Below are 11518 nucleotides of genomic sequence, written 5' to 3'. Positions count from 1 at the left end.
ATTGACTATTATTAAAATAAAAACAATAAATAATAAATAAAAACAAATTTATAATAAAATAAATAAAATCTATAAAAAAAGTAGTTGTAGTTAAAAAGAAATTTAAAATTATGTTTTAAATATTGGTAATATTTTTAGTTGGATTATTTAGCTATCTAAAATAAAATAACAGATATTTGGCAATTTTTAAAACATTCAGTAATATAATTAAATAAATAAGAGACAGCTTGTTAATAATAATAATAATAAAAAATAAAAGTAAAAATGATGACTTGTTTAGATTATGTTAGATTAGGTGAATCGGAATTTTTTTATCAGTAAAAAGTATTGGAATAGATTATTTATTTATTCATAATACTAATGGAGATAATGGTACAAATTATGTTATAGTAAAAGCAATCATAATAAATAGTAAAAATAATAACTACATTACATTTGGGTTTTAGGGTATATAGAATAGATAATCAAAATGAATTAAATTAATCAAAAATTAAAATTATATAAAAAAAATAATTTTTAAATAAAAAATAGTTTATTAAACATATAAATTTTTAAAATAAACATTTAAGAAAATAAAAAATGTAATTTTTTCTTTTTCTTTTTTTACTTTTTTTTAGTTTTTTAGTTTATTTTTTTATTTTTTAGAATTTAATTATAAATAATAAATAATAATGTAACATTTAAAAAAACAAATTAAATATAAACATTATGTATCATCATAAATATGTATACATAAAAAAGGCCAACCTAATGCTTCTCAATTTTAAATATTTTTTATTTTCTATTAAATATTTAGATTAAATGTAACAAGAAAAAAGTATAATCCATAATTACTCTTTTTGAATTTTAGGATAGTAAATAAAATAAAAATAGCGACTAAAAGAAATTAGTTATAAACTGTGGAAGTATAGCCATATTAAAAGATTAATTATAATACAAATAAAACAATAGTTCATAATTGGAATTCAATGATGCCCACAAAATCAATTAAAACACCCCACAATTATTTTATATATTGTGTTTTTTAATAAATTTTATAAAACTTTTTATTTTTTTATTATTTTTTTTAATTATTTAATCTTTACTTTAAATTATTTATAAAGCATTTTTTAATTGATTTTAATGTAACTTCATTTCCATAAAAGGATCCCATTGAAATTAAAAGTTCTTTTGTTTTTTCAGAAAGTTGGATGTGTTTAATTAAATTTTCCAATTGTATAAAAGGATTTGAGGATGAATAATTTGATAGTTTTTTACAATATTTATTACTTGAATTACAAATTCTTGTTGTAAATTCTTCTAGAGTAACTTTTTCGAAAGAATATTTCTTACCAATTGATTCGAGTATTAAGCTGAATTTATATTTGTCACTTAATAAATTAAAAGAGTTTAATTTATTATTGATAGAGTTCTCCCAACTTTTTTTGTTAAAAACCAAATTAACTGTGTTGATTGCTGCCCAAGTTACTGGAGAAAATAATGACATTGAATTGGTTTCAAAGTAACATTTGGTTGAATAAATTGAGTTTATCAATAATGAATCTAAACCATCTTTACTACAAATATCATTTTCTGGGTCCCAAGATAAAAATGGAAGTCTAATTAATAAACAAGGGATACTTAGATTTGATGCTTGATTTATTAAAAGATCTTGAATAATTTTACATTGAATATATCCATTTAAAAAATTAATATCTTGATTAATAATTGGTAATGTTTCATCACTAATCATATTATTATTATTATTATTATTATTATTATTATTATTATTATTATTATTATTAATATTATTATTATTAATATTATTATAATTATTAAATACAGCAATTGATGATATATGAACCAATTTTTTTATTTTTTTATGACATGATAGTTTAATAATATTATTAATATTTGATTGTTTTAATTCTTCATAGTCTTGAATTAAATTAACATTAGTTGCAATATTTATTATTAAATCTATTTCGATTGATAAATTGTCATATTCAATTTGAGTTAGTCCAAATTTATCCTGATTTAAATTTCCTATAATTGGTTTGATTCTATTAATGTCAATCGATTTTTCTTTTATCTTGTTATATAAGTTGTAGTGCTTTAAGTTGTTTATTACTGCATCATAGCATTCTTTAGTTGATTTTTTATTTCGAACCAAGCAGTAAATGGACTTTGATTTTGATTTCAAAAGTAAATTGAATAATGTATAGGCACCTAAAAACCCAGTAGCACCAGTACAAAAAATAACCAGATCAGTATTTTCTAAACTTAATACTTGTTGATGTATTATGTTTGTTGGTATTTGAATTGATTCATCAAGTTTTGATTCATTTAACCAAAATTCAATTGATCTATTTTCACTATTATTAATAGTTTGAATTGGTTCATTTTCATTTTGAGTGTTGGGTTCTATACTACTATTATTTTCATTATATATTGCTTTTGATTTTGATTTTAATAATTGTAAATTTGGTTTTTCTTTTATTATTATTTTGATAATTGTACCAAGTGTTAAGGATTGCAATTGGGGAATTGTAAATAAATTTTGTTTAACATCATTATCTATCCATGATTTGATTTGAACCAAAATTAAACTATCTGCTGACATTTCTACCAATGTATTTCCTGTATCAATTTTTGATTTTTCTATACCAAATTTATTTGCAATTAAAGTTAAAATAATATCATAAACTGATTCATTTCCATCCAATACATTTGTTTTCTTTGATAAAAATGATGATTTGATATTTATAATATAATCCATTTTATAGGAAAAAGAATTTGATTTTAATGTTTCAAATAATTTTTCACCAAATCTATTTAAAATTTGATTTGGTTCGTGATTTCTATTCTGTATTAATAGGTCTAATATACCAAGGAGTGAATTGAGAGAAACACTAATCAAACCAAAGTCGTCCAATAGATTATTTACTTTTTCATTTCTTGAAACATATCCCTTTGAATCGAATTTTCCCAAGTTTAATGATGTTGATGGTAGGCCCAATGACTTTCTATAGTTTGAAAATAAATTAATTACATTGTTTGCACAAGAGTATGCACATTGCAAAGGTGATGAGAGTGCAGATGCCATTGAAGAGGCCATAATAAAATTAATGATGTTCCATTTATATTTAATTGATAGATTATGTAGATTTATTGCACCAAAGACTTTAGCATCTAATGTAATATTTAAATCATTTAGTGAAACTTCTTCAGGTTGAGATGTACATGTATTAAATGCAAAATGGAATATTGAATTTATAGTTTCGATTTGATTTATCTTCATAACATTACCAATTGTATCTTCTAATTGTTTACAATTTGAAATATCTACACTTTCGAAAAATACTGAATGTTTACCTAAATTTTTTTTAATTGTAACTTTCATTTCCCACTTTATTGGTGATTTTGATAAAACTATAATATTCTTTGGTTCATTAGAGAGTTTTAAAATCCATTTCAATATTTCTAAAATTAAACCAGTTTGGCCAGTTAATAATATGGTTTTACCTAATGCTTGGTTTTGAATTGTATAGTTTGATTTTAAAATTTTAAAATTCATATCATAATATTTTTTATTTTGATTGAAAATATTTGAAATTAAATTTTCATTAACGTTTACAACAATTTTGCCAATATGAGACCTATTTGACATTGAGTTGATTGCTTGTTTAACTTTTGAGGTGTCATATTCTATGATTGGGTAATGTGTGAAATCCATTGTTTCGAAAATTGGCGATAATTCACAAATTGAATCTTTTAATCTCTCTGATGGAACATATAAGAGCTCTATGGAATGATATGAAATGTACCATTTAAACTTGTTAAAATCTGTAAATTCGTATGGATTTAAATGGGTAACACTGAGATCTAAAAATCTACCACCTTGATTTAAACAATTGAAATTTGAATCCATAAATTCATTTGATAAAGTATTTAAAATTATATCTACACCAGTTTTATTTGATCCCCTTTCAATGAAAAATTCTTTAATATTTCTAACAAAATCTGAATCTTTTGAACTATAAACAGCAGTTATAATTGAACCATAGTGATTTAAAAGAAATTGCTTTTTCTCTTCAGAGCTAACTGTTACAAATATTGGTGCTTTTATATTGAAATATTTTAATAGATATAATGTTGATAAACCAATACCACCACTTGCTGAATGGATTAAAATTGATTCATTAAATTCTTTTTTATAGTTTCCAACTTTGAAAATTGAAAAGTATGAGGTGAGAAATACAGCTGCGATAGATGCTGCTTGTGTAAATGTCAGATTCTCTGGCTTTTTTAAAACTAAATCTTGATGTGATAAAATAAAAAATGATGACGAACAATTTGATAGACCTATTACACAATCACCAACTGAATATTTTGTAACATTTCTACCAACTCTTGAAATAACACCGGAATATTCAATACCAAACTCTGGCTCGTTTACATTTCCTTTTGAACTTCTTAGTTCCAATGGTATTAATGAACGATATACAAGATTATCTTTAAAATTTAAACCATATGACTTGACGTGCACTTCAATATAATCATCCTTGATATTGAAAACTCTTGATTGTAGTTTATAATTTAAGTTTGCATCAAGAATTGCATTATAGTTTGTTATTTCATTTTCGAATGATGAAGATTTATATTTTAATTTCAAATTTCTATGAGGTGAAATTCTTTCATAGAAAATGTTTTGTTTCCTAACAGCAACTTGTCTTTGATAGAATGAGTTTGAATCTATATAGTTTATAATTGATACTATAATATTATCATTGAATGATTCATTATCAAAATCGAATGAATACAGCTTTAAAGAAGAAAAATCTCCATAGTACTTCATAGCCCCATGAATTGAACCTACTAGATAATTATAACTTTCTTTTTCACTGTTTAATGATAATACAATAAATTTAGTTGATAGAGAATTTAAATATAGAATTTTATTAACATTGATATATTCCATTGAGATTTGTTTAACTTGATTTAATTCTAATGTTTCAATACTTGAAATGAAAAATATAATTGTATTATTGGTTATTAAATTTTGATTTAATTCGATCTCTTCAAAAGTTTCAATGAAATGAAATTTGTTAAATAGTTGATGGTCATTATTAAATAGTTTTTTGAATGTTGAACTTTTACCATAAATAATTATGTTCTCTTCTTGTTCCTTTATTGGTTTTTGATTTTTATTGAAATGAAATGTTGGTTTTATAGCTTTATTTACAAAACAGATATTTGAATCATAATCAAAAGACTGATAATTTATAAAGCCAGCTTCGTATAAAAGTTTGTTCCATTGTTCGTTTGATAAAGTACAATGGTCTTTTCTTAAATCGGTGTCGGCCTGTGACCACCAATGTTCAAAATAACCAACAAAGCAATCATTTACTGGATTCTTGTAAACAGGTTCTATAAAAATTAATTGACCATTGGGTGATAATGACTTATAAATTTCTTTAATTGTGAACCTTAAATCTCTAGCTACATGTAAAGTGTTTGATGATATTATAAAATCGAAATATGAATTTCTAAAACCTTGAGATTCAAATGTTTGGTTGATATCCAACAACTTGTAAGTGATTATATTTTCTTTGATTGACAATTTTGACTTTGAAATTTCAATAAAACCTCTGGAAATATCTGTAAATGTATATTCGATATCGATTTGATAATTAGGGTATATGTCAATAAGTTGATTGATCTTTTCGACGACATGGTTTGACAAACAACCCAACCCACCACCAATTTCTAATATACGAAAATGAATAGGTTCATTTATTAATGGTTCAATTGACTCTTTAACTACACATGAGATAATTCCATATAATTTCTTTAGATAGTGAATATTATAAATTTTTTCAACTGTACCATTTTGAATATTAATATGTTCATCTTCTTCAACTTCACTTTCCAATGGAAGTAATTGTTTAGAAATAAAAGTTGAGGTTTCCTGTAAAAGTAGTTTTAATTCGCCAAAATTATTTTCATCATCTAGAGGATTGATAAAATTATCTTCTTTGATTATTTGAATGTTTTCTTTAATAATTTCAAAAACTCTATAAAATTTTCTTTTATTGACTATTGTGTCTTTAATTTTATAAAATTCGTTGTATAATTGATCTATTGATTTCTCTTGAATAGTATTGTATGTGATTCTTGGGTTTCTTTTATTGAAATTATCAAAAAATAATTTTGAAATACCTATACTTGATGATTTTTTTTTATATTGATAGTTTTCTTCAATTTTAAAACCACCTTTTAAAAATACAAATGGTAAAGAGTTTTTACTGTTATTAATTGGTGAGTTGATTGGTTGCCATGAATACTTTGAGTACAAGTCCGTATCTATTTCAATCTTTAGTGGATCTATTATTTCATTTAATGACATTGATACAAGCTCTGGTGATTCTAATAAAATGGTACCATCTTTTAAAAACACTTTGAGATTTGCATGATAAAATTGACCATATGTATGTTTAAATTCAGAGTAACAATACAAATAAGAGTTTTGATTTAGATTCTTTGGAATATTTGATGAATAGACTTTAAAATTTTCAACTCTTTGAAATACCATTTGAATTTTTTCTTGAATAAACGATATAAAGCTTTGAATACATGAATCGAGAATGGATGGATCAAAAAAGAATTTGTTGTTGTTGTTTGTAATTTCTTGTTGATGTAGCTCTACTTTTGAAAATGTGCAATCATTTCCATAATAAGCTTTGACTATTCTTCTGAAAGCACCTGTATAATTTAAACCAGATGAGTGTATGATATTTGAATAGAGTTCATCCTTTTTTAATTTTGAAATATTACATTTATCTTTAAATTCTTGTAAATTATATTTATTATTTGAAGTGGATCCATGTGGTAGCAATAAGACTTTACCAGTTGAGGTTAAAACCCATTTATTAGCTTTGTTATCTTTATAATGAAAAGTAACTTTATATTCATTTCTTGATATTTTGATTAGGTTTGTTTGTAAATGTTTACTTTCACCAGTTTCTAGAATTAACGGATTTTTAAACTCCAAGTACGAAATTGTTAAATCGTGATCATTGAATATACCAATTAAAATATCAATATAGAGACAACCTGGAACATAAATTTTATTACGTACTTGATGACCACTTAAATAACTAAATCCTTTTTTATCGATGTTTATTAATGTTGATCTTGATATAAATGGTAAATTATCATTTTCGATTCCAAAATGATTTATTGATGGGCCATTTAATAAGTAATCTTTAAATGATGCATCTATCACCCAATGATCTTCTTCATCCCATTGATATCGTGGTAGTGTATCGGAAACTTTAAAACTTGACTTTACTTTGGATATATTCTCTAAATCACTGATATTAAATTGTGAGTTGAAGTTGATATTATAACCTAAACAGTAAATTTCTGAAATTGTTTTATTTATTTTAACCATTTCATTCGTTTCTTTTTTATTTAGTGGTGATAGAATTGAAATTGAATCTTTTTTAAAATAATTGGACTCTTGACGAATTGTATCACTAATAAAAACTGTTAAAGTTTTATGTGGAGTAATTTCTAAAAAAATTGGTGCAGTACCGAGATTGTTATCCTCAATATGTTTGAAAATATTTTCAATTGTTTGGTGAAAAAAGACTGGTTTTCTTAAATTTCTATATAAATACTCTGAAGTAAATAAAGTAATTTCATCAAATGGATTTGTGGTTACTGTTGAAAAGTGTGTTATTTTGGGTATCTTTGGTTTTATGTCTTTTAATAATTCCAGGATTTGGGATTTAATTAATTTTTGTTTGGAGGAATGAAAACTTGATGTTGTATTCATTATAAAATTAAACACTTGTTTTTCGTTTAGTTGTTTAGATATTTCTTTAATTTCATCCTCATTACCAACAATTACAATGGTAGTTGCCGAATTATAACATGCAATTTCTATGGATGGATATTTATTTGAGAATTGATTTTTAAATTGTTCCTCAGATAAACTGATAACCATTAATCTTCCAGTACCATTTAATCGATTTTGTAATGTTGATCTATAATAAACAATTTTACATGCATCCTCTAATGAAATCATTCCTGAACAATAAGCACCTGTAACTTCACCAAAACTAAAAATAAAATATAATAAGTAAAAATTTAAAAAAAATAATTATATTTATGAAATTTAAAAAAATTGTAATTACCTATGACCAATTATTATTGAAGGAATAATACCAAAATGTTTATATAGTTCATATAGAGATACTTGAATAATAAATAATGAGGGTTGAGCTAAAATAGGTTCACCTATAGATACCAAATCATCATCTTTAATTGATCTTAATTTTTCCATAATTGAATAACCATAATACTTTGATAGTATACCATCTAATTTATCGACACTTTGTTTGAAAACTACATTGTTTTGATATAAATTGAGTTGCATTTTGCTAAACTGGGGCCCTTGGCCAACAAACACAAATACCAATGGAGGATTTTTAAAGTTTGTATTTACATTTGATAAACTATTTGATTTGGTCGAAACAATACTATCATTTATAAATCTTTCACCATTATTTGAAATAAAATTTAATTTTTTTGATAAAACCTCTTTAAACTCTTTAAAGTTTGAAGCAATTGCTACAGATCTTTGAAAAAATTGAGTTGGTTTACAATTTATTTGATATTGAACAAAAGATTTAAAATCAATTGATTTTCTAATATTTGAAAAATTATGTAAAATTAATTCTTGATAGTTCTCTAAAGATTTTTTTGATGCACTTGAAAATGGAATTAAATAATAACAATTATCTATTTCTTTAACCAATTTTTCATTATGATTAGAATTTTTATTATATTCTTTTAATAAAATACAACAATTTGAACCAGTAATCTGGAATAATTAAATTATAATATTAGTATAATTTTAAAAAATATTTTAAAAAAAAAAAATTAATTATTTACCCCAAAACAATTTATACCAATTAAAACATTTTTATTTGGGAATGGTGTTGGTTGAGTTAGTACTTTTAAATTCCACTCTTTAAACTTTATATCTGGATTTGGGTTATTAAAGTTGATATTATGAATAAACTCTCGATTCTTAAACATTAAGCAACATTTAATTAATGATGCTACACCAGAAAATGCTTCACAATGACCAATATTTGATTTAATTGAACCAATTAATAATGGATTTTCTTTTGAACGATTTAATTCATTTAGTACAATTGAAATTGCCTCTGTTTCGATGGGATCTCCGATGGGGGTACCTTTAGAAATTTAACATAAATATTAAACTAAATATAATTTTTAATAAATAATAAAAAAAATAATTACCTGTTCCGTGACATTCTAAAAAATCCAAATCATTAATTTCTAATGAATTTTTTGATGATTTAAATGCATTTTTGATATTATTAGCCTGAGCAAGTTTTGATGGTGCCAAATAATTTAGCTTATTTAACATACCATCTACATTACTTCCACTTCCATTTATTACACAGTATATTTTATTATTGTCTCGAATGGCAGCGTCAAGTTTTTTTAAGATAACAACCCCACCACCCTCACTACGTACATATCCATCGGCATCTTTATCAAAAACTTTGCAAGAACCAGTTTTAGAAAGCATTGATAGTTTTGTAAAATAATTTGTTATTTTTGGCTCCAGTATATAATTGACTCCTCCTACTATTGAAACTTCATCACCATTTTTAATTGAATTATAACCCAAGTGGACCGCATTTAATGAAGAGCTACATGCAGTGTCAATAGTTAATGAAGTACCTCTTAAGTCAAATGTATTTGAAATTCTATTTGCTGCACTACATTGAGTTTTGTTGAAAATGTTAATATTATCCGAGTCATTTTTAAAACTAGCATAGGTATAATCACAACTTGACTGACCAATATACACAGATGTTTCGGTACCTCTTATTGAAAATAGTGATATGTTTGCATCTTCGCATGCTTCTGCTGTGAGTTTCAATAATAATTTGTGTTGAGGGTCCATTTGCTTTGCATTTTCTGATGTTATCTATTGTAAAAATAAATTTTTTTTTAGAATTATTAAACTTTAAAATAAAACGATGAAAAATACTTACACCAAAAAAAGATGGATCGAATTGTTTCCATTCACTGTCTTCAAGAAGCCCAGCACAATTTGACGCATGTGATCCACTTTCATAAAAATTATCACTCCAACGGTCTGTAGTTTCAACTACTGCATTAAAACCATTCTTTAAATTATTCCATAGCTGAACAGGGTTATTTGATTTACCTGGTAGACGAAATCCAATTCCTACAATTGCTACCAAGAATTTATTACTTTTATTATCTTTTTCTATCATTAAAAATATATATTATTAATAATAATGTAAATTAATACAATGATTAAATAAATTGAAAAAAAAAAAAAAAAAAACTGAAAATTTTAAAATTTTTTTAAAAAAAAAGAGATTTTATGAAGCATCGATAATTATTTTTATTGATTTATATAAATGATTATTTTGAAATTATTAGTGATTGTATTATTTAATTTATCCCAAAAAATTCTACTAAAATGTATAATGTTCATAATGAACATCCTAAAGTTACAATAAAACAATTACCAACCCTACATTTTACACTATAACTTTTTTAAATAGAGACCCTTTCAACCACATAAAAATTTTAGCTTCTTTTTTTTTTAATAAATATCGAAATCGTTTTATTTTTTTGTTGCTACACCGGCTATTCATTGTACTGTGACTAACATCTGAAGGTTTATTGATTGATGTTTGAAATGAAGATGTTGTAAATACTGTTGACTTTTTTTTTTTCTTACATTATTCCTAAAATTCCACAATTCAACTTTCATATGGACATAAACAAATATGTATTATTTAATCTGACATTTCAACTTTTATTTTTTTTTTCAAATTTTTTCTCAAGATGAATTTTTTGGTTAATTATAAAAAAAAAAAAAAAATTTAAATTAAAAAAAATTGAATTTTTTTATTTTTTTTATTTTTTTAAATATTTATTTTTTCAAAACAAATAAAATAATTATAATCATATATACAGTTTTTAAATCAACTTAATAAAATGTCATTTACCAATAATTTTTTTTTATATAAATAACTTTCCTGAAATCATTTTTAAGTGATGAATTTCCATACTCACACAACAAAATAAATAATCAACTAATATCAAAGGGAAATATAAAAAATTATAATAAAAAAATTCCATAGATATCCCAATTTTTCAAGATCCCATAAAAATAATTGTGAAATTATTATGAAAAACAAACGGTTTTATTTAAAAAATTGCAAAGATATTCCAATTTTTCAAAAATAAAATTTAAAAAAAAATATTTATATATAAATTAAGTGATTCCAACCATGTTTTTCAAATTCAAAGAAAAAATAGATTTTTTTGCTCATATACTAAAAAAATATATCGCAATTTTTTAAAAAACCGTTTTTGGAACATATTTTTTATTTTTAACTTTATTTTTTAAAAACAATATTTTTTTTTTTTTTTTATTTTAAATTCT

The 11518-nt window shown here is 23.4% G+C and overlaps 1 protein-coding gene across 1 annotated transcript; it reads right to left on the bottom strand.

The window, feature by feature from the left end:
• Positions 1–1393: 1393 nt before the first annotated feature.
• On the bottom strand, positions 1394–10319 carry DICPUDRAFT_14379 (uncharacterized protein; the record flags this gene model as incomplete). Its single annotated transcript, XM_003290814.1, has 5 exons — positions 1394–8108; positions 8184–8872; positions 8944–9251; positions 9319–10018; positions 10086–10319. Coding segments are annotated over 5 exons (8646 nt in total), but the record flags the coding sequence as incomplete, so codon positions are not given.
• Positions 10320–11518: the final 1199 nt, after the last annotated feature.

This window comes from Dictyostelium purpureum (assembly GCF_000190715.1).
Source record: "Dictyostelium purpureum unplaced genomic scaffold DICPUscaffold_245, whole genome shotgun sequence".
Taxonomy (NCBI): domain Eukaryota; phylum Evosea; class Eumycetozoa; order Dictyosteliales; family Dictyosteliaceae; genus Dictyostelium; species Dictyostelium purpureum.
Note: the sequence above shows the minus strand (reverse complement) of the source record. Positions and strands in the feature narration are given on the sequence as shown.